At 45.3% G+C, this 21953-nt stretch overlaps 1 protein-coding gene and 1 pseudogene across 1 annotated transcript; one reads left to right on the plus strand and one right to left on the minus strand.

The window, feature by feature from the left end:
* Nucleotides 1–1765: 1765 nt before the first annotated feature.
* VMO1 (vitelline membrane outer layer 1 homolog) lies at nt 1766–3494 on the minus strand. The gene is made up of 3 exons (XM_021529393.2): nt 3327–3494; nt 2763–2860; nt 1766–2102 (listed from the first exon to the last, which is right to left on the minus strand). Exons 1-3 carry the CDS (start codon nt 3492–3494, stop codon nt 1817–1819), a joined length of 552 nt encoding a protein of 183 aa, XP_021385068.2. The 3' UTR covers nt 1766–1816.
* Nucleotides 3495–12350: 8856 nt separating this feature from the next.
* On the plus strand, nt 12351–20846 carry LOC144248898 (vitelline membrane outer layer protein 1-like; annotated as a pseudogene).
* The last annotated feature ends 1107 nt before the right edge of the window (nt 20847–21953 follow it).

Genomic DNA, 21953 nt, shown 5'->3' on the forward strand with positions numbered 1-21953 from the left:
TGCAGTTTTTGGGTTGTTTGTTTTCATTCGGTTTTTTTGGGGGGGGTTTGTTTTGCTTTTTTTTTTTTTTTTTGGCTAATTGCTAGAGATGAGGCATTTATATGTTTAGCGAGAGCTAAATATATGATAAATAAGGATTTTTTCAGAAACTCCTAAAATGAGATGGAAACTGCAAAACAGTTCCTTGAAGTTAATAATCAGTATTTCAAGTGATGACTGGGCTGGTTTTACAAAATAAGCATTTCTTTAATAAAGCATTTGCACACTTAAAATGTCTGCAATCAAGAGGAAGACAGAAAGCAGTTAAAGGATCGTTTAGAAATACCAAATGTTAAGAAAGAAGTCAAATCCTGAGATTAAACAAATCAGAACCCTGAAAATTTGCAGCAGAAGGTCTGATTAGAAAATTTAATATTTTTTTTTAAATAAAATTCAAATGCAGGAATTTTTCTGATATTCTTCTTGCACTACAGAAGCTTTGCTGAAGTGCTTCAGTGGAAGGAAATACAGTTATTATTTGAGTACTTTCTGAGGTAAGCAACAGTAAGAAAAATTTGTATGCCTGAAGAGCCAGAGTGGTGATGGCTACTATATATGTGCTAAGGAAAGGATGTGAACTGGCAAAAGGAACATCCACCATTCACATCCACCATCAGCTCTGTGCTGTTCCACATGGCTGTGGTCCCAGACACAACATCCCCAAAGCCAAACCCCAGCAGCCACCTGGAGAATGCCAGCATCATGCCCCTACCTTTTTTCTAGCACACAAAGATGCATAATGCATTGCTTTGAGGGAATAGCGATAGCTGCACTTCCTAGAAGGTGCTGAGAGAGGCAGCAAGTCTTCTTAAACTCTTGCCAGACAGGCTTGGTGGCTTGATAAAGCATGATAATGATCTTCAGACATTATTTTTCCCTGAAATGTGAGTACATTCTTTACATCTAGCATATCAGGACAAAGTAATAATTTCCAGCTTACCCAGCAAATTGGAGCATAAGAAATGGTGGACTGACATAGAGTTTATTTTTAGTTTGGATTCTACTCCATTCTATTTAAAGCATGAAGCCCAGAGGTGACAAACAAAATCCAAGTCCCATGAAAATGTCTTGCACTAGCAGCCAGGTGAGCCAGCAGAGCACACTGAAAAGCAGCAGCAAGGGAGGCCTGGGGAGCTACAACACACCCAGGTGGCTCAGTGCCACACAGATGAATGCACAGTGTAAACACACTTTCTAGTCATGTTTCCTAAGGCTGGAGCTCAGGCAGCTAAGAGATTGCTTGCAAAAAGCATGTACAAATCTTGAGGCAATTTAAGCTAGAGGTGGGCAATGACAGCAAACCTTTGATGCCTCTCATGAGCCTACCCAAACCCTTTGTCTCTCATTACTCATTTTGGCTTTGGTCAGAAGCTTCAAATGGACTCAAATACCCATTCTTCCCTGTTTGTCATATCGACAGATCAAGTATTACTTCAAATAAGGGAAAATGGGCAGACCAAACCTCAAAGAAACTTGCCAGTCAGAGAAAAAGAAAGTTGAGAAATCTGTCAGCTCTGAGCAATTGGTTGAGATTGAGCATTTTCACAGCAACATTCCAGCAGTTCATGATGCAATGATTTGCCTATAGCAGTATGATTTGATATAGCAGTAGCTGTAAAAGATATTATCATCTAAGGCATTGGCCAGAACAGCAAGATGCAAGCAGTCAAAATATCATGGGCATGTCCCAGGATAAAGCTAGAGCAAAGCTTTACTTGTACATCACTTCTTGTGGGATATGGGATGTTTTAGGCAGTGATGAAGGTGGAGCAAGTGCTCATTTGCAGCAGAAGAACTTCACATCGTTGAGTGCTGTGTCGTCCTGAAGTCCCTGTGGGGTCTCTACCTTGGTCTGGAGACCACATATCTTACAGCTGTCGGTCCACGGGCCAAAGCTGCCCCACGACAGCCCATCACCTACCAGCACAGCCTCATCTGAGCATCTGAACTGGATGTTGTTGGCTGCTGTGTCATCACCTGCTCTTTGGGACGTCTCTGTTCTCAGTGAAAAAGAGATCAGGTAGCCTCCAGGGCAAACTTGGAAACTGGTCCAGGAACCCCACCTGACAAAAAGCAAATGGAAAAATGTCTGGGCTCTGTGAGCTTTGGGAAATGCTCCTTCTCCTTGTCACACTGCTCTGAAGCTTAACACTTCTCTGACACAGCATCCTTCTGCAGTCGGGGGCCCCTTACCTTCTCCTTTTATTTTCCTTGCCTTCCAAAGATGTAATTGTCATTGATATCTCATCAGAAAAACACAAGGAAACCTGAGATTGGGTAGTAACCTGAGGGCAGCCCAAGCACATGTTTTATGATTCCTCCCTGACATGTGTGACAGGTACACACCAGGCACCTGGGAGAGCAGCCAAAGGTGCAGCATGGTGTTCCCTGCAGCATGGCCAGGGCTTGGACAGGGCAGTTTCTAAATGTATGGTTAGAAACCCTTCCAAAGAAAACTGTAACTTTGGGACCATATTTCAGGTGTTCACAGTGCTCTGCAGAAAATCCAAGGGCAAACAAAAAGTGGTAAAGTGAGGTAACTGTGTTTAATAACCCTCAAAATTAATGAAAAATAACCCCTAACCACTTGTTTTAATTCACTATAATACATCACTGTGTATACAGCAAGTTAGAGAGAAGAGACCCCTGCAAATGGTGACACCATTTGGGTGTTTTGTGAGCTGGTGCATGACAAACAGGAGAGAAACCAGAGCGTCACTTACTCCCCCACCGAGGACTCAATGGCTATTGAGTCATCCTGACAATGCAGGCGTATGCCATTCAGAGCCGTGTCATCACTTCCAAACTGGTCGGGCTCCACCTGCAATGGAAGTCACACAGGGGCAGAGGTAAAGGCAAGGAGTAAAGGACCCAGGAAAATTTTTACATGCCTGTCAGAAATAGTCCCACCTTCTTTCTGTAATGGGAAAGAGAAAATGTCTTGGGAAGCACATTGGAAAAAATAGCTGTCACTGGGAAACCACCTAACCCTTGTAACATGTTCTTTGTGTTTTCTAACTATTGCTGACCCAACAAGTAAGGCAGAGTCTCAGAGTCTCAGGAAGGACACTGGTGGTGGATGCTTCTCTCCCAGAATCCAGATTTTCATACCCACATGACTTCTCCCCACAACATCAGCCCCATGCAGACTTTTCTGGTGTAGCTACAGTGGCAACACTTGCCGGAAGACTCATAGCCTTATGTACAGAGTATCACACTCAAGAAAATAAAAAATCTGCAGAAAATCCTTAGGGACAGGCGAAGGTAGGGAATGGAGAGAATTTTACCTTCAGTGCAAATCCATTGGCGTAGCCATGGTGGCAAAACTGCCGGCTGCCCCACTTGCCCCAGTGGCCTCCATTGGGGACAGAGAGGACAGAGGTGTATTCACGCACACCTGTGCCTGGGGGGCAGAGGAGGATCAGGATGAGTGTAGCTGGTACAAGGAACTTCATCTTTGGTGCTCTGCATCTGCTGAAAGAATGCTATTGCATGGACCGGGGAGTTTATATCCTTCCAAGGCTGCTTGCCTTTCCCTACCAGCCCATTGACAAACACCACTGGAACAATAGTTTCCACCCAGGCAGGGACACAGCACTTGCTGACATTGCTGACATGCTCACAGTGCCCATGAGGAGATCCTCTGGGAGTTCAGCAGCTGACAGGCAGCAGATACTGCGGCCATAGGTGTATCCACCCCCACTGAAGGGCCAGAAGCAGATTTCTGCTTCTGGCTACGCAGATATTTGGCCATGGGAATGTTTGCCTTCTGAGCGTAACTCCCAGAACCATTTTACCTATTGCTATTTGGCAAGGAAGGTCAGATTAGATGAAGAAATATAAGGGACTTGGTCTGGAACAAACAATAAATAAACTCAAGCCCTGTGTCTCCCAATACCTTCTGTTGAATAGGATTCCTGGGAATCTCAACAAATTAAGTAATTTATGGTTTTAATATCTTTATTTTCAACAGCCTTTTTAATATCAATGAAAAACTGTATGCTTTGCTTTTGCAGCAAGCTTAACCAAAGTCAGATATGCTGGGATGGATGCCCACAGTGATTCTCAGGGCTAAGTGCCACTGAGGACAAGTAGAAAGGTGATACTGATGCACTGAGGGCACAGTCTTTGAGGATGTCATGATGCAGAAAGAGATTAATTAAAAACTCTTAACACAAAGTTAACCAATGCTTCAGAGTGCCCTTGGCTGGTCTTGCAGCATCTGGCAGAAGCTTTTTCTCAGTTCAATAGGCAAAGAGAGAATATATTTTAGAGAAGTATCTTGATCCTCAGGATGTTAAAGCAAGATGAGGTGCCAAACCTGTTGAACTAACAGAAGACAAAGAATTTCCCCCTTCTAGGTTTCTCTTCCAATTCCTGTTCTGCTCCGTCTGTTCCTGTCCCACTAAAGGGTGGTGTTGCTTTTCCCATTCTTGACTATGCATTTCCCTTACACTTGCCAGTGGTGTCTACAGGTGGCAACATATCCAAATTAAGAGGATGGGAAGTAGGATGATCCTTTTAGTGAAAGGCACTAAAAGAGCACAGCACGTGATGAAAGCACAACCTGCTTTCCTTTTTAAACCAGAACTTTTGTTTTACTTCTCCAAAGGGATGTCAAAATCCAGAGGAGATATGTTTTCTCCCACAAGGACTGTGCAATCACATCTGGCAAACCAGGTGTGTTTGCTCAGCAGGGTCACACAGTGGTAGCTGAGGACACTCAGACCTGCTCTTGGCAGCAAATGAATAGAAAGGAGCAAGAGTCAGAAGGAAATGGCTGGGACCTGGTTAAGATTACAAAAGGAGCAAGATTCCCTCTCATTTCTCCTTTGCTGGCCCTAGACCATCACCCTTGATCACTTCACCACTAGCAGCAGGTCCACAGCCTGGCAGGACCCATCTTCTCCCCTCAGACTCTGCTCAAATGATAAGATTCCTGCCTTTTCCCATCCCTAGAGGAGGATCCTGGGGCACAGTGAGCCCACAGTGTGCAGGGGAGCAGGACAAGGCAGGAGGTGAGGACACCTTCAGGGATTTGGCCATGAGAAATGACTCCCATCCAGAACTCACAGGTCCAGGAGAAAACTCAAGCCCAAGAGGAAAACTATTAGAGAACTATTAGTCCAGGACCTGGGAAGAATCCTTTTCCCATTTATAACCAAATAGCTGGTAACTTGGGCTGCCAAATGTGAGATGCCTTGGACTTGACTTCACAGTACATGGCTTAGCACTTAACATGTGCAGAGCAGACATTGATTTTGCTACCACAAGTAGCAAGTTTAACAAGTTTCCAAAGATCAGCTTACACAGACTACCAAAATTTTAAAAAGCCTGCAATGTTGAGATCCAGATCTATTACTGACACACCCACGCCGCTTTCTTGATCCCTCTCCTGTATTTTAATATCCTTGAAAATGTCAGAATAGTTTTAAAGAAAATTGGGAAACTGATGAATTTGATTAATGAAACATGACTACAGTAAAATGATGATGATACAGGGTATTTCATCCTTTCATTATTCATCCAGCTTAATACAATTATTTTTGCAGGCAGAGGAGCATAAAAATTTTGCCACTACTTTTCAGCTTTTATAAAAAAACTTCTATTTCTTTTTCATAAAAAGATTAACATAATACTAATCAGTATATTGATTTTATAAAATTATTATTGTGATGTTATGACATTTAAATCTATATGGAACATGGAAAAAATTGCCTATAACATACAGAAACATATACCATACAAAATTTGTTTATTTTATGATGTTATTGAAAAAATTATGTATTAGCTGCTCTTGAAAATTCATTAATTTCTGATTTTTAGACCTAAAAACACTGCACACTTAATATTACAAACTTTGTTTGGCAGTGTTGTGTTGTCTTTTTCATATTCTCGTTTTCTCATATTCATGTAAACCTGCTGCTGCCCAAAGGGTGAGATCATTTGAGATGTTGGGCTCTTTTGAGTGAGCTGTAGGAAGGGTTGAAGGCAACAAGTGACCAGAGACTCTAAATAGGAGGAGAAACTCTAAATAGGAGGGGGAAAAGACAAGTCAGTAAATACAGGGTGATGGTTTTGACTGAATGACTGTGTACTTCTGAGTGCTTTAGGCCATTTTACACTCCTCCCACACTGTTACCAAGGCACTGGTCGCCACCCATCAGCTCTCAGTAGCCATGTTCCTCAGCAGCTCTAATGCCAAACCTGACCATTATAACTGGGTATAAATCCATTGTAAATCACACAGCCTGGCTCTCCCGAACCTTCCTCACCTGCAGCGTGGGATGTAGATGAGATACTCCATAGCTAACTGCATCCTGCAAAAGACACACTATCTCATGGAAATGGTACATCAGCAAACCCAGAAAAACATGAAAGGGCAATAAATAATCTATTCTATTCTATGAAAATATTAATAAGCAAAGGGTTGCATTATTTATAAAGAAGAGGTGAGATTCTGAAGGAACACAGACATCCGTGCAGATGTCTCCATCTGAAATAACAGCAGTGGGCTCCCTTCACAGCTGCTGGGAGAGACAACATGATGACAATAGAGAGGAGCAGATATCTTCACATGAACCTCTCTCTGAAATCATCTGTTCATCACTTCTGACTACAGTGAGGCATGGTCCCCTCTGAACTAGTCTTATAAACTCAGACTCTGTGTAGGCTTTCTCAGGCTAAAAATGGTAGTGCTGAATGACAATGAGTTTTCAGTAATATGGGTAATATGGATAAATGTTTAAGAGAAAATGAGTAATCAAATTATGTGCTATCTGGTCCTCATTTTCTCATTTGCTAAATTGACTCAGATTAATAGAAAATTGAATGGCAGGAAAAAATATAAGTGATAGATATCAGAAATTAGACAAGAGCTGGGATTTTCTAGATGCATGAGCAGAAAGAGAAGCTTTAAAGCAAATAACATAGGTATAGACATTGCTCAGATATAAGGGGAGATAACTTTGTATTAGTTGAAATAACGGGATGTAAAGATGACCTACAGGTAGAGGTGGTGCTCCTCTTGTTTGAAGTTATTTTCTGGTGGTTTCCCACTTGCCCACAACCCCCAGCTTTCATATAAAACTTTACCTTGAAAATTTAGACAGTTATCTGAACATACATTATTGTTTTAAAAGCAGTAATTACAGTCTATAAATGTAATAAGCAAACTCTCTATTTTACTGTGTAATAAAATAAATAAAAAATATCGAGTAACTTTCGATCTAGAATTGTCTCCTGTGGGACATGGCTTGATATGTGTTTTTACAGGCTTTCAATACTTTTAAATATTGATTAAATTTGCTAATTAACAATAAACCCTGCAAAGAAATGGGGAGGCAGACCCTCCTGCAGTGCAGATTTACTGACAGCCAGAGACCAAATGCCAATTTACACCCACTGCAAGTCTTCAGCTAAAGATCACTTCACGTATGAAAACTTTAGCAACTCATTCTGAAAATTCAATGGGAAAAGTTCTCAGGAAATCTATCCTTAACCACAGCCACAGGGCTGTTCCACCCCCTTGAAACTGAGGCTCATAATGACAAGACAAAAAAAAACAGATTAAGCTCTCCTGAGGGTTAGGGGAGGGAGGGAGAAAGAAGAGGGGGGGAGAGAGAAAGAAAGGAAAGAAAAGAAAGAAAGAAAGAAAAGAAAGAAAGAAAGAAAGAAAGAAAGAAAGAAAGAAAGAAAGAAAGAAAGAAAGAAAGAAAGAAAGAAAGAAAGAAAGAAAGAAAGAAAGAAAAGAAAGAAAGAAAGAGAAAGAAAGAGAAAGAAAGAGAATGAAAGAGAAAGAGTGAGCAAAAAGCTCTGAAAATAAAGTTGAATATTTTTGGATTATTTTGATAAGTCCCAAATCATTCACGGTTTCCCTTTACTTTTTAAATAAAGGAATTTATTAACAGATCCTGAACACAGGTGATGAAAAGAAAGGACAGCTGTCATTCCTCCCCTCCAGTTTCCTCCAAATCCTCTACTACTTCGGAAAGACTCAAATAATTTTTTTTTCCAGAAGCCACCTTCCCTCATCCCTACCCACTTCAACTTGCACTGAATCCATGCTGGTTTGTATCACTCTCCTCCTAGCTGAGCCAACTGGGACAAAGCTCCTGATCCCTTCCTCTCCAGAGTCACCTCAGAGCAGAGGTAAGCCCCACACTCATAGGAGCTGGCAGTCTCTGAATAGGCCTGAAATTTCTGGCAGAATCCATGAAAATCACCTGTCCTGAGAACTTCTCACAGAGAGGATAGGTGCATGCAGTGGCACCTTATCTTTATACAGGTTTGTAAATCTATATGCATGCAATAAGAAAGGGTTAAATGCTTTACCAAGTTCAATATTGTTTGGTCCCCAGCAAAGCCTGCCAGTGCAGCTGATCAGTTCGGGGCCTTGCCCTGTACAGGTGTCCCACAGGAGATAAGCATGTCACCTACAGAAAGCCCATCTAACTCTTTCTCTTTGCTGCCACAGGCAGGTTTTCACACAGCCACAAGAGCCCCTTCTTTTGGAAGGCTCATCATGACCAGGCTGGGCTCTGCTTCATTATCTCACTGCTCTAAAGAGTCTGCCTAAATGCACTTGCCAGACATGCTGGTTTTGGCATGTCCTTGAAACCCTGACACTGCTGTGTCCATCTCTTCTCCCAGTGTTCATCCCTCATAACATACTAGACAGGGGAGAGACTCTCACGTTGAGCACAAGGGCTGAGGGAACACCAGTGTGCTTGCAGGTGGTCTCTGCCCCCTTGAGGAAGGACCTCAGGAATAGCAGAGGGGGAGGAGGAAGCAGAAAGCTTCTTTTTACTCTTTTTATGGCATCGCCTGCAGATCAAAGCCCTTTCTCAGTGGTTCTCTTCACTACTTCAGGTTTGTGTGGGCTGCATCAAACAGCAGGTCTGGGTGACCCTGGCTGCTAGGGTGTCACCCTGCCTGAGCAAACACACCTCGTTCTTCAGCTTCTCTCTGGGGGTCTTGCTTGCTTTCTTATTTCAGGGGAAAAAAAATGAGTGCCTTGATAGAAAATCTGCTATTTTCTATGCTATGATCCCTTTTCTTCTGCACTCAGATAAAACTTTGTGACTTCTTATTTCCCCCAGGGGAGGAAAATGCAGCTATACCCTGCTTGCAGGGAAGCTGTGCTTGCCTTGCCTCTAAGAGCTGCCTGTGTGCAACGCTCCAGGTTTGGCAACCACAGAAGCATTCCTTGGCAGAAGGTTTTGTTCACCAAGTACTTAACCCTCTGTTCATTTGGGGTCACCCCAGGTTTCAGCCCCACTTCAGAGCTGCTGGAAGCCTCCCAGAGGGCTCCCCATCAGGGCTGCCAGGCAGTGGAGGGAGCAGAGGGAAGCAGCTGATGGGAAATGCTGCTCTGAAGCTGCCCACCCTTGCAGAACCCAGTGCCAGGGACAGCCAGGACAGGTCACTGCAGACCTGCTCAGCTCTGTGCCAAGGAGCAGTGGCTCTGCTCTCGCCAGGCCAGAGCTCACGGATACCAGGTCCCACACCCAGGGACTTGGTCTTCTTTTCTTCCTGTTTCTTCCAGGGAGCAGGAGCACAAAGCACATTTTTGTCATCTGTGTTCCTAAGGACAAGACCCTTGGGCAACTGGGGAAAATCTCCACTATCACTTTAGTGGAGTCATTGGATTTGTACCACAGGTAAAAACCTTCTTTTCTGCCAGTAGTGTTTTATGCCAGCTCCACACATGTCATTAACTCCCTCTGAAAACCCTCCTTGATCCTAGAACATGACTTTCCACTGCACCACCACCTGCAGAGGCTGCAGCAGTTCACAGTTCCCAGGCTACATGCCAAAAATATCTCGTATCTAGATTTCCCTCAGAATGTCCAGTTTGTCAGTAATTTTATGCAGCTGGAATATGGAATTTTTCCCTTTCTTGAAAATTTATGGACATTTCTCAAGAAAATCTTTCACAAAAATGGGGAAATCCATGAAGACATGAACCCTGTTAACCTCCCAGACAAATGTCTTAGACGGCAGCCTCGGTTTCCCTCATCTTCACCTATTCCCCCAAGTAGGATTGTACTCAGTCTTTGAAGGGCTTTGAACACTACAAATGGTATCTGTACACTTCACTTGAGGAACACTTGCTTTGGGGAATTTCCTCAATGCTTTGGTTTTTTGTCCCTTTTTCACTCAGTCAGGTATAGAAGAGCAAAACCATGTGTTTCTTGAAATTCAGGTACAACCATATTGGCCACACCGTTCGCTTCACTGGTGAAGCTGGTGTCTTTTTTATTTTAACTGTATTCCTACATGAAATGCAGTTACAAAAATTAAAAAACAAACAGAAATAATCAAAAAAATACCACCACAATTTTCTCTCCAAACTGGGTCAAGTCACTGCGGAAAGACACTCTATCAACAGCATGAGTCTCTTCTGTGGTCACATCTGCACAATTTTATCGTGTAATAGGACCTTGGCTCTGGCCAGTGAGGGATCTATTAGCTAAAAGTACCTCAGACAAAAGGAAGCCTTTGTGCATAAATTAATGCAAATCAAGCCTGGGCTCTTCCCTCCCGTGATGCTGGGAGCTGTTCTGTTCTGTGCTGCTGCAAGAAATGAACACTGCACTGTAGCCTGGGGACAACAAGCTGATGAGAGGGGAGATAAGGACAAGGCAGAAGATGAGATCCAGGACTTCAGCTTTAAAGCCTGGATGAGAAAGAAATACTCAGAAAACAGTCAACTTTGTGGATTGGTATTGAAACCACAACAACCATGGTGTGTCCACCTGAGTGCCACCTGGAAATAGCACGGGATTCAAATGCTAGCCAGTGAAAATGCCTTCTTAGACATGTCAGGAAATTAATATGCCCTGAGAAAACAAATTGGGGATGGCTCAAATCTCCTTAGCAGCATAGCAAAGTTCAGCTCCAAGACCCAACAATTCCCCAGTGAATTACACTCCACCTCTGCAGAGGAGAGCAGTGTGGATGAGCCTCAGCTGCTGCAAGGGCTCTCTGGCTGCTACTGGTGCATTGGAGATCTGCTGCCCCTGCTCCACCACATCAGGTTTTCACTACTGCTACACCAGGGGGACTCAGACTGGAGAGGTTTTATGGTCCCACAAAACTGTTGCAAACAAGTGAACATATCTCAAAGCAGACAGTGGAAGTCCTGTTCCCTAAATCATTCACTTAAAGAGGTAGCCTATTCCTGGAAATAGCAGAGAATCTCAAATGGGATTGGTTTTTTAGGTCTGGGGTTTTTAGAGAGAGAGAGTTTACTCAAGTAAACCACTGTTTATACTCTCCTTTTTCCCTGTTTGACCCACAAATGTCCTCTCACCTTCCTATCCCTTCATTTAAAAAGAACTGGTGCCAGTCTGAGTGGGTGTTTCCTAACCACAGCCCAAGCCAGATCTGTGCCAGTGCTCAGGCAGGCTCACTTGGGCTCACCCAGCTCCATGAACAGTGCTGTAGCTGGAGGACAGTGCCAAGTATCCCAGAAAATTTGCTCCATAGTATTCCTTTCATGTCAGTGCTAGGCAAAATTTATTTCTTTGCTTTCTTCAGTGTGGCTTGGGGGATATTTACCCTTTGCTAGGCTCACATTGCTGGTCAGGAAGAGGACTCCCCAGGCAGCAGGAATTTGGTGTCCAACAGTTTCTTATCTGCAACTCTAGTCCAACTTGTATTAATAAAGGTTGAAGATTATTTAGGACTTCCAGTCTGCTGGCCAGTTGCAGAGGGAATGGGAAATTCAGGATGGACTTAAACTCACAGTAAAACATAACACATATGCAATTATATATGATTTAACAGATATTTTCATATGTTTAATCTAATAAACACAGCACGTGCTGCAATGTATATGTGGCCCTGGTTACTTACATTCTCCTTTACCCGTTTGTGTAAACTGATCCCAGCTATTCCACTGTTTTTGCTCGTATTCTCGGTGTTTTCCCAATTTTATCCTGGAAATACAGAGAAAATAAACATTTTGTAATGATGTTTCTGGCAGCAGCCTTCACCGATTTGCTGGTGTGAAGCTCCTGCAGACTCTGTCACTTGACATTTCACACTCCCCTCTCAGAAGCACCAGCAGAGGCTTGGGTGCCTGGGAGCACAGTGGTACAGGGGCCAAGGCAAGCAACTGAGCAAACCCCCAGGAAAAGCTGTTCCCAGCAAGCCTGCAGGCAACTGTGACTTGATCCTGCATGGCTGAGGGGGAGAACTGGCATCCCCCTCCCATCCTGTGCATTCCCTCTCACCTCCAGCAGCCAATACCTCAGCCGAGCGCTGTGGCTGCAGAGTCCCTGTGCTGACACGGGGCCGTGCCCATGAGAGCTGCACTGCTCCCCGTCAGGCTGCTCCCACCTGCTGCCCACCAGCCCCAGGAGCAGATACGTCCCCAGCGAGTCTCCAGAGCAGAGAGCAGCTCCTGGGGGCTCTCCTACAGCTCAGCAGCTGAAGGTCAGGGTGGGCTCTTGGCTTGCAGAATCAGTAGTTTGATTAGAGCAAACAGGACTGGAAAGATGTTCAGGAGGTCTTCTGCTGCATTTCTACCCCAAAGTAATCACTGCACACTAGGCACTGCTGATGCATTTCTGCTCAAACTTTCCCAAAAAATTCTCAAGGGATAATCTTGCAGCCTTACTAGGCTTAATTATTGTTATTAAGGATACTCCTTGACCAACCTTAGCCTGCTGCAGTACTCATCCATTAGTCTTTGTCTCAGACAGAGTCCAGACCACTCCCCTCCACTGTACAGCAGTATTCTGGACTGTTGCAGGTTCTTATGCTGCCCCTCTCCTGCAGCAGCTGTGAGCTGTTTGCAATGCCTGGGGATTGTTAACCTCCCTGCAGACCCCAGTGACTGCACTCCTACTGTGATACGGTTTCTAAGTCCTTGGAGCAATACCTACCTCCCCAGCCTACTCCCTGCATCTCCCCCTTGAACAGGACTCCCTGCACAGCCACCAGCCTCCCCCCTTGGTCCCTTACAGCTGCCACCCAGCCTGGCTCTAAATGGCATGGAGGGAGCCCAGTGGGGAAGAAGACAGAAAAACCTAGGGTAGACTTTCTCCCCTGAGCTCCTTGTACTGTCCTTTCCACGTGCTCCCATGGCAGCAGAGCAGCAGACCCCTGACTGAAGGGCTATTCCCAAAAATCCCTCTCCCCTGTCCTCCCTCAGCTCAGTTACACGGTCCCAGCTCTCATGCTCCTTATGCAGGGATCAGGTTTCTGGACTGTGACAGGTTTTGTTGCTTTTTGTTGGACTCCATCCAGCCAGGCCATATCCTGCTGGAAGTTCAGTGCCCTCAGCTGAGCAGAGGAGCCCCACTGGGGGCTCACACTTGCTGAGAAGAAAACTCACTTCATTTGTCTCATAGGCTGTAATTGGTTCACATTTCTCAGCATGGAGATGACCTGACACCGCTGACTCACGCACTGCCTTTAATCCTTTATCACCCCCAGACCCTCTCTGCAGAGTGATGTCAATGCAGGTGTTTATCTTCATGCAGCTTCTTATTTCTGCAGAAGGTGGGAGCTCACCCTTGTCCCTAGAACAGAAGCACGTCCTATTTTTCTCAAACTATTTCTCCAATTTGACAAGACCATTTGTCAAGTTCAAGCTGCGTCATACAAAGTACTTGTAGCCTATTCCAGCTTGCTCTGGCCAGCAAAGCTAATAAGCTGGTTATTTATTTTAGAGACCACCATTAATAATGACCTGGCCTGGCATTTCCCTGCTAGTGAATCTCTTACCAGAGGCCACCCTGTTCATTCTTCATGAAGCTTTTCTGTGGAAATTGGATTTGGACAGTCAAGAGAAAGGAGGAAACAAAACTAAACTCAGATTATTACTCGTTCCCCATTTTAGGGGAAAACAGGTAACACATAATGCATGTCATCTGCTTCACTTAGCAGTCAGAGCCAGCAGCAAGTCACAAATGTGTGTCCCTTTGCTGTGGGCGTGTCACACAGCCACCAAATCAAGATCACCTCCTATGTGCTAGCGTGTCCCAGAGAGGAGCTGAAAGATGGAAGAGGACAGTGCATGCAGTGGCTGGGGCAAAGATAATCAATGAGCCTGGAGGGGCCACCAAGGCAGGACACCGCTGAAGGCAGGGGTGAGAAGGCAAAAGCCATGGGACCATAAACAGGGCTATAAAACGAGCAAAGCTTTTCTTGGCCAGCTGAGGATGTAACTTATGACCAGTCTGTCTGTTCCTCCTCAAAAAGCCACCCAACTCTCCCAGCTCCTCAGCAATCACTGCCAGTTTTCCTGTCCCGCTGCTGCCCTGACCAATGGCTGTTCCCACCCTGACAGCCACAAAGGTGACACAGGAGCAGACAGCAGCAGTGACCACAGAGGCTGTGTTACCCTATGGTGCTGCAGTGTAAATGCTCTCATTTCCAAAGCAGGAGCTCCCCAGTGACTGCTCTTTCCGTAGGCTCAAGGTGAACTGTAGGCGTGCAAACCTTCTCCTGGATCTGTTCCTGTGTGCTCAGGAAAATGGAGCTCAGCAGCACAGCCTTGGCCCAGCTGAGCCCATGGAGGCTCCTGGGCTAACAAAGGGATTGCTCCTCCTTGGATATACCAAGGGATTGCTCCTCCTTGGATATACCAAGGGATTTGCAATGACAGTAAAGAACCTCTCTTCTTTGCCATGATCTACCTTCTGCCCCTGTACTTTCAATACCCTGTCTCACATGGAGAATTCATTTATGATTGAGGTAGTTTTCTTGTGAGGTATTCTGGGCTTTTTTCTTCCACTCAGTTTGCAATCAGCAAATGGGGCCTTGGAGTTTAACAGCTACAAGAATATCTGAAACTCAGGTTTTAGATTGGAGGGATGTTATTAAAGAAGAATTTTGAGACTTTGAAGACAAGTGTAATGGGGATTTAACTATTCAAATGTCCAAAGCTCCCAGACAACACAGAAAATATCAGAAGGAAGTGCAAAGGAAGAGCTCAAAAGGATAAATCTGTGTGGTTTTGGAAAGAGAAGGGATGAGATAATGTCTGGAAATTGATTAAAGTAGAGAAGTGACTGTGTAGACTGTAAGGAAGAGAATAAATCAGGCTAGAAATGTGTTCAGAATTAACTCAGAGGACAAGTCCAGAGAAGAATTTTGCTGTCACAGTGTGGCAGCAACATTGCCATATATCTAGTTTTACACCAGTTCAGTCCCAAACAATATCTCAGCAGGCATGGCTTTCTCACAGAACCTGAGCACCCTGCTCAAAGGAGGGACAACTTAAAAGAAAGATAAAGATTCTGAAGGTCATATCCAGTCAACTTCTGAAGATTATTTTTCCCAAAAAAAATATTTTGTCAAATTTGTTTATTTTTACTCTTCAAAGTGAGCAAGAGCTGGAAGCAGTACATCATGCCAGGATGGCTATGGCTTTGCTTGGAATGTAATACCAACAAAACTTTGCCAGTGATAACGTTCCCAGGACTCACCACCTGGAAGGAATTTCTTGGCAGATTTCATACACAAAGAGAAGCATTTAATTCTCAGTTAAATTTAATTCACTTTTGCACACCATCCTAGTAATTTCTCCAGGCAGGATGCCCATCTCTCTCGGTATCTTAGGGCTGAGACAATGCTGTAGGTGTCTGTTGCCAGGTCCTCAGGAGTGCTCAGAGGAGCTCCTGGCTCTCTATTCCCCTTGCCCACTGAAAAACCACAGGTACAGACCCTGCACAGGGTCCTTCTCCATTGTTCCCACCCAAAGCTAGCCTTCAAAGAAAACCCATGTGTTTGTAGCAGGAGCAGCCTGAAGGTTGTGGTGCTGGAAGTACAGGACCAGGAAACACAAGTAATTAACTTTTACCTGGGAAAGGGTACAAGAAAATTGTTGGTGTTATACCATAAGGTAAAGGAGGCTGCAGGAGACAGTGAGTGCTAATATTGCAGCCAGATGTTAAAAATAGAAGTAACATATCTGGTGGTAGATTGCACATGAAAACATGGCAGACAAAAAGCACTTTGAGGAACAAATGGCAAAGGGAATAAATGCTATTAATGTTTCTTCATATCAAAGATTCAGGACCTTGTCAGAAAATCTGTAGGGCCAGCTGATATTATAAAAGATCACAGTAGATATGGCCATTTAAAATTATTTATTTGCTCATTACTGCTCCTAGTGGAAGAAACTGTTCAAATGGCTCCAGCCATTCTGGGGATTAGGGTTCTTAAGAAGGATTAGGTAAAAATCAAAATTACTTCAGAAGTGAGATTTAAAAAGTCACAGAGTGAATAGCAATGAATGACTAAGACTGATAATAAGTACTCAGGAGGTCTGTGTCTCTAAACTGGAAGAGCTAAGATCATAGCAGTGATGGATGTGTTATTTAAAATTACTGGAAAGTTAAACAGGGGCAAATGTGAGGTCAATTTTAAAACTTTGCTCCAAAGGTGATGGGAGTAACTATTTGTCTCTTATTTCAGCTTAGAGACTACAATGGGATCTGCCAATCTGTGCTGCATCTATGTGCTGTGGCAAAGTCTTTGTTGGGAAACCGCCGGGGTGGCTTCTGTGAGAAGATGGCAGTGGCTGCACCCATGTCAGACAGAGCCAATGCCAGCCAGCCCCAGGACATATTCACCAGAGCTGAGCCCAACAGCGATGCTGGTGGCACCTCTCTAAAACATATTTAAGGAAGGGTAAAAATCCTGCACAGCAGCTGCAGAGAGGAGTAAGAATATGTGAGAGAAACAGCCCTGCTGACACTGAGGTCAGCGCAGAGGAGGGGCAGGAGGTGCTCCAGACCCTGCAGCTGAGATTCCCCTGCAGCCTGAGGTGCAGCCCATGGTGAAGCAGCTGTGCACCTGCAACTCATGGAAGACCACAGGGAGCAGAGACCTTTTGAGACACTGCATCTGTTTTTAAACTGATATGGCAGCAGCAGGAGTAGAGTGTCAGTCAGCTTCAAAGGCCAACGATGCCCTTGGCAGCACTGAAGAATTCTTGATACTAGGCCTTTTATCAAAGAACTATCTTTAATTTATAGATGTGGGAAGAGTTTAACTGGTTTTATCTCAAATGACATTACAAAGGCCATTTGAAGAATGTTTTCAGCCCACACAGAATGTAAAGTGGCTGTTCCTCACCACCATCTAAGAATGTTTATATTACTAGGGAAGGTCAACTGAGAATACAGCTTCTGAAGAGCCCTATCATCTTATAAATGGGCAGGAAATGAAAAAATATCTTCTGCCCTAGGGAAGGGGGAATTCACCCAACCTGCACTTAGGTATCTACAATGTAAATGTGTACATGTAATGTCAATGAGGCTACTGCAAGCACTTCATTCTTTAATCTTGATGATTTGGCTGTGTGATTACCTATTACTGCCCTGCTGATTTCTGATTCTTTTGAGTGCCTGCACTGTTTTCAAATATTTTATCTTCTTTGTAACTCTGTCCTTTTTTGTCATAGGGTGGAGGATTAAATTGTCCCAAAAAAAAAAATTCCTTATTATGTGCTTGCAAAATTACAGAACTAATCTTCACTCTGCACTGGCCATCATGCCTTCTGTTGCTGAGTCTAACACTATCATGTCCTTCCAATAGCTTGATTAAAAGAAGAAAGGACATGTCATATATGACCCTACCACCAGCTGCCATAGCTTACCAGCAGAGAAGTTGCCAGACTCTCTGAGTTCAAACTCCAGCTTTCCAAAGTCACATAATTAAAAACCCACCCATCCTAGGCTTGCAAGCAGGTACTTCTCCTGCCTGACTAGAAACCTGCAGGTTAACTGAGAAAGAAGCAGTGGGTGAAGAGCAAGATTTTCCCCAGATGATAAACTGTTAATTCACTGGATGCTTAGGGAAGTTTGGTGCAACAGCAGGTCAAAAATCTGGCATCAGCAGGCCAAAAGTACTCACTGGCCCTGCACTCCAACAGCACAAATTCAGCTGCTGATACTGATACCGTCATTCTCATTTCAGTCCATTCCTTACTCCTAGTGCTGGGAAAGTTTTCTGTAGGGAAAGGGGTGAGAGAGGAGGGGAGGGAAAGTTCTTTGACCCACGAAGATTCATCACTCTGGAAGAGTTAAAAATTAATGAGAGACAGGAGAGGGAAATATAGAACTGAGATTAGTTCCTTGTTTGTTTTCTTGCTTCCCACCGTGAAGTCATAGAAATGCACCCAGTGTTCACTTGCTCCCACAGGCACTTAATTACTTGTGTGAATAGTTTTCACTGCTTCCTGCTGCAATATCCCAGACCCGCTGACCCCGTGTTACTGCCTCTGCCACTTCCTCCCCACACAGACAAAAGGAATAACAAAAAATTAACTTAGCAGGGTCTTTTTGCAACCAGGATCTCCCTTCTATCACCTGCAGTGGAAGGACTGTTGGGGCTGGAGCTCAGACTGTTTGGAGAGGAAACAGGAGAAGATGTGTGAAAGCAGAAGACAGAGAAAAGAGGTTCTGTCAATAAGAGGGACTCAAATAGAGAAAGATTTAGCTCTGTGAAGATAACCACAAACTCAGTCATCTTGGAGGTTCCTTCTACATCTAGCTCCTCTTCACTGATTTCTTTAAGAATCCTGTACAGTTGTAGGTATCTCTGACACTGCTGAACCCTAACTTTCCATATATCCTAAAAGCCTTATCATGTAGCCAGCATGGTTAGTGGAGAGGGCTGATAATATCATTTATTCACAGCTCTTCACTGGACACAGAACCTGGCAACAGCCCATTGCTCTTGCTTGTGCTTGCAGCCACTCTTATGAAGAAATCCAGTCAAACACCTCAAGCTTAGAAAATTCTATGCCACCAGGAGTGGCAAAATATCCATGAGCTACCCATACCCATTCTCCTGAGCAGGACCCTGATAGCACAACCCTTCATTTGTGGTTGTTTTTTTTTTTTTTCCTTCTGACATGCTCCTGCTTTCTAAGATACAGCAACACAGTAAGACATCTTTGTCTTCATTGAGTGCTGTCAGTCCTTCCTTTGCATCCTCAAGTTTTCAGAGCCCTGCAAGTCCCCCACCCAGTGCACACCAGGAGGCCTCCCCAGAGAGAGCAGGCAGGCAGCAGGAGCAGAACACAGCAACAAGGAGCACTCCCAGGGAGCTTTTGACGCTTTCCAGGACTCCCACCCACACTCCTGGCTAATAAATTCCCCTGTGCCAACCCCTCCATGCAGAGGGGCACCGAGCTGGGCTGGTTGCCTGCGATGCAGCTGTTCATCCCAGCCATCCTCTGCCTGCTGGGCTCCTGCTGCCTCCAGTGCCAAATGGAGGTCCCTGGGGTTCGTGGGGGCACAAGCCATTCTGCCCCAGATGCTACGCAAGGGGATTTGAATTGAGGGCAAGCTTTGACTTCTTCTTCAGCATGGGGAACAAAACCTGCTGTGAGGCAATGTTATTTTGTTCTGATTGTGGCACGGCTGGCCACAGCACTTCGCCCCATCACAGCAGTTTGTATTGTATCAGCAGCACGCAGGCTTCTCAGCAAGAAATTTCTAGTGCAGAGTATCTCTCCAGGCTCCCTGCCAGTAGGTGATTTCTTAGCAGAGCGTTCTTTTAGATAAGAAAATTCCTGAGGTTGGTACAGCAGAACCTGCTCCCAGGGGCAAGTCCCACCTGCCAGCACCCCAGCTCTGGGTATCACAGCACATGGTGAGAGGGTGGGCATGGCCAGGACAGCAGCCACCAAGCATTCCTGTTTCCAGAGTGCCTGCTCCACCGCTTGGAGAAAAACAGAGGTGGGCAAGAGCAAAATATGTTTGCTGAGAAATGTCATGGAGCTGCCTCACAGCCCTGCTCAGCTGCACCAGTGTTCTTGCTCTGTCCCCAAAGCCTCCTGCCATCTCTCATCATGAATGATGAAAGGGTGTCCTCTCCCTTTTTCTTCCCCTCTTCCAAAGTCCAGCCCTTTCAGGAATTTTGGCTGTTTGGTGATGACACAGCTCTGAACAGCATCTGCCTGCACTGCATGGATGGCACAGTCATCGAGTCCTCCATGGGGTGGTGAGCAGCCTTTGCTCTCTCATCCTGTTCAGGGCAGCAGCTTCTGGGGACCTTGAAGGGAAACCAGTGCAATGGTTCCTCCATAGGCAGCCACAACCCCTCTGAAGGTGGCTCCACACCCCACTTGAGGAGGTGGGTGAGTTGCCCTTGGCCACAAAGTGTGAAGGTTTCAGGGTAAAGGTCTGGTCTCAGGGAAAGGAACAGTGCTTTGGAAATGAAGGAAAGATCAGAAATTATGGATCTTAAAGCTATACGTTCTTCTTTTCTTCAAATGCTGACTTTGGAAAGTACATTGAGTAACAGGGACATAGCAAGCACCTGAAATTGCCAAGGGGCAATTCCCTGCAGGAACAGGGCAGACTGGAGCTGGTGGTGGCTGGGCATCCAGGGGATGATGGGGAAGGAGAGTGAAACAGATGCTCCTAGAAACCTGCAATCCCCATGTACGTCCTTTGCCCCAGGTCTGCCAGGTTGTAATGCTGATTGCAGCACAGCAGAGGCTGGACAAGCCTTGATAAGTTGTTTTTTCTTCTGGCAGGTGGGGGAACTGGACCGAGGCCCAGCTCTGCTCCAGCAACAAGCTGGTGTTGTTCTCACTGCGTGGAAAGGTGGCAGTACCTGCGTGACAGCACGGCAGTCAACAAGGTGAGGTTCACCTGCTCCAACGGGACAACCTCGAGGGCTGGGGACTTTCAGGGGGTCACTTTGGCCCATGGAGCAGCAACTGCACCTCTGAGGCCATCTGTGGGCTCCAATCAAAGGTGGAGAAACCCCAGGGAAAGTGGCATGAAACAGCTCTCAATGACATGAGAGTGTTCTGCTGTGAGTAAGCCTGACTCCCCACCCTATGCCAGCATTTACAAAGCTGCACAGTATTAAACCTTGAATCTGTCCTTGAACAAAGAGAAGAGTACATTTTTTTTCTGTCTTATTTTGTCAGGTCCCATGGCTACAGCACTTCATAAGAAGGGTCTTTGTAATTATTGTGATTAAGCTTCATAACAAATTTATAACTTACAACATTCCTGTGTGTGATCACAGGGGATTCCCACACTTGTTGGTAAGGCAGGAGGTGGGACTATAAAGGCTGAACATTTAAGTAGAAGAAGGATCATCTTCCCTGGCAGAAACTGTGGTTTCAAAGGAGGGGAACGGGAGCTTTTCATCCTATTTCCATTATGATGCTTAGGGTGTGTAGGGATCACTATCAGATATCCATCCATCCATCCATCCATCCATCCATCCATCCATCCATCCATCCCTCCATCCATCACAGTAAGTTCAAATTTACCATGCAGCCTTGTCGTGGTTTGACATGGAAAAAGAATTTTCTCGGAAGGAAGATGTCAATTTGGATATTGACCAGTTGAAGGTGGACACGCCTCTGAGAACACAGAGGGGTTAAAAGCAGAATTCCCAGGGGAACTCGCTCTCTTTGGTTCCGCTCAGCCGCAGTGCAGCCTCTCCCCTGCCCGGCCGTGGCTGGGTGGGGAGGGGAAGCCCCCATGGCCTGACTGAGGTGGGCCCAAGGGTGGGGGACTGGAACCGGGCTGGCCCCTGCAGATGGAAGGGTGGAGAAATCTGGGATGTCTCCGTTCCCCCACCAAGAGTTTCTCTCCCAAGAGGGAGAGAGAAAGAGACAGGAGAAGTTTTGTCAGCAATTCCACTGTGGGGAAGGAGGAGCGGGGGGAACTGCAAGGTGCCCAGTGCGTGGGAGTTGCTGGATGTCCGGGCATCGAGCCATCCTGGGAGTTCGGACTTTTAACCCTTCCTTGAGAAATGAAAGCTTTGTGAATTTTTCCTTCCCCTCCTCGGTTTGAAAGAGAGGAAGAGGGACACCTTGGACCCTGGGATGTTAGAAGGAGGAATTCTAGATGGGAGGGGGACAAGGAGTGGCTTTTGGCTGGACTTTTCCGTGTTGGCCACAAACTGAACCA

Source organism: Lonchura striata, chromosome 2 (assembly GCF_046129695.1).
Source record: "Lonchura striata isolate bLonStr1 chromosome 2, bLonStr1.mat, whole genome shotgun sequence".
In the NCBI taxonomy this organism is placed as follows: Eukaryota; Metazoa; Chordata; class Aves; order Passeriformes; family Estrildidae; genus Lonchura; species Lonchura striata.

Bases quoted from the DNA above. Each gene is read 5' to 3' on its own strand.
- VMO1 (XM_021529393.2), bottom strand. From the start codon at position 3,494: ATGAAGTTCCTTGTACCAGCTACACTCATCCTGATCCTCCTCTGCCCC. The intron at 2,861-3,326 runs GTAAAATTCTCT...CTTCCATTGCAG, and splicing joins CCAATGGATTTGCACTGAAG to GTGGAGCCCGACCAGTTTGG. The intron at 2,103-2,762 runs GTAAGTGACGCT...GCTTTTTGTCAG, and splicing joins ATTGAGTCCTCGGTGGGGGA to GTGGGGTTCCTGGACCAGTT.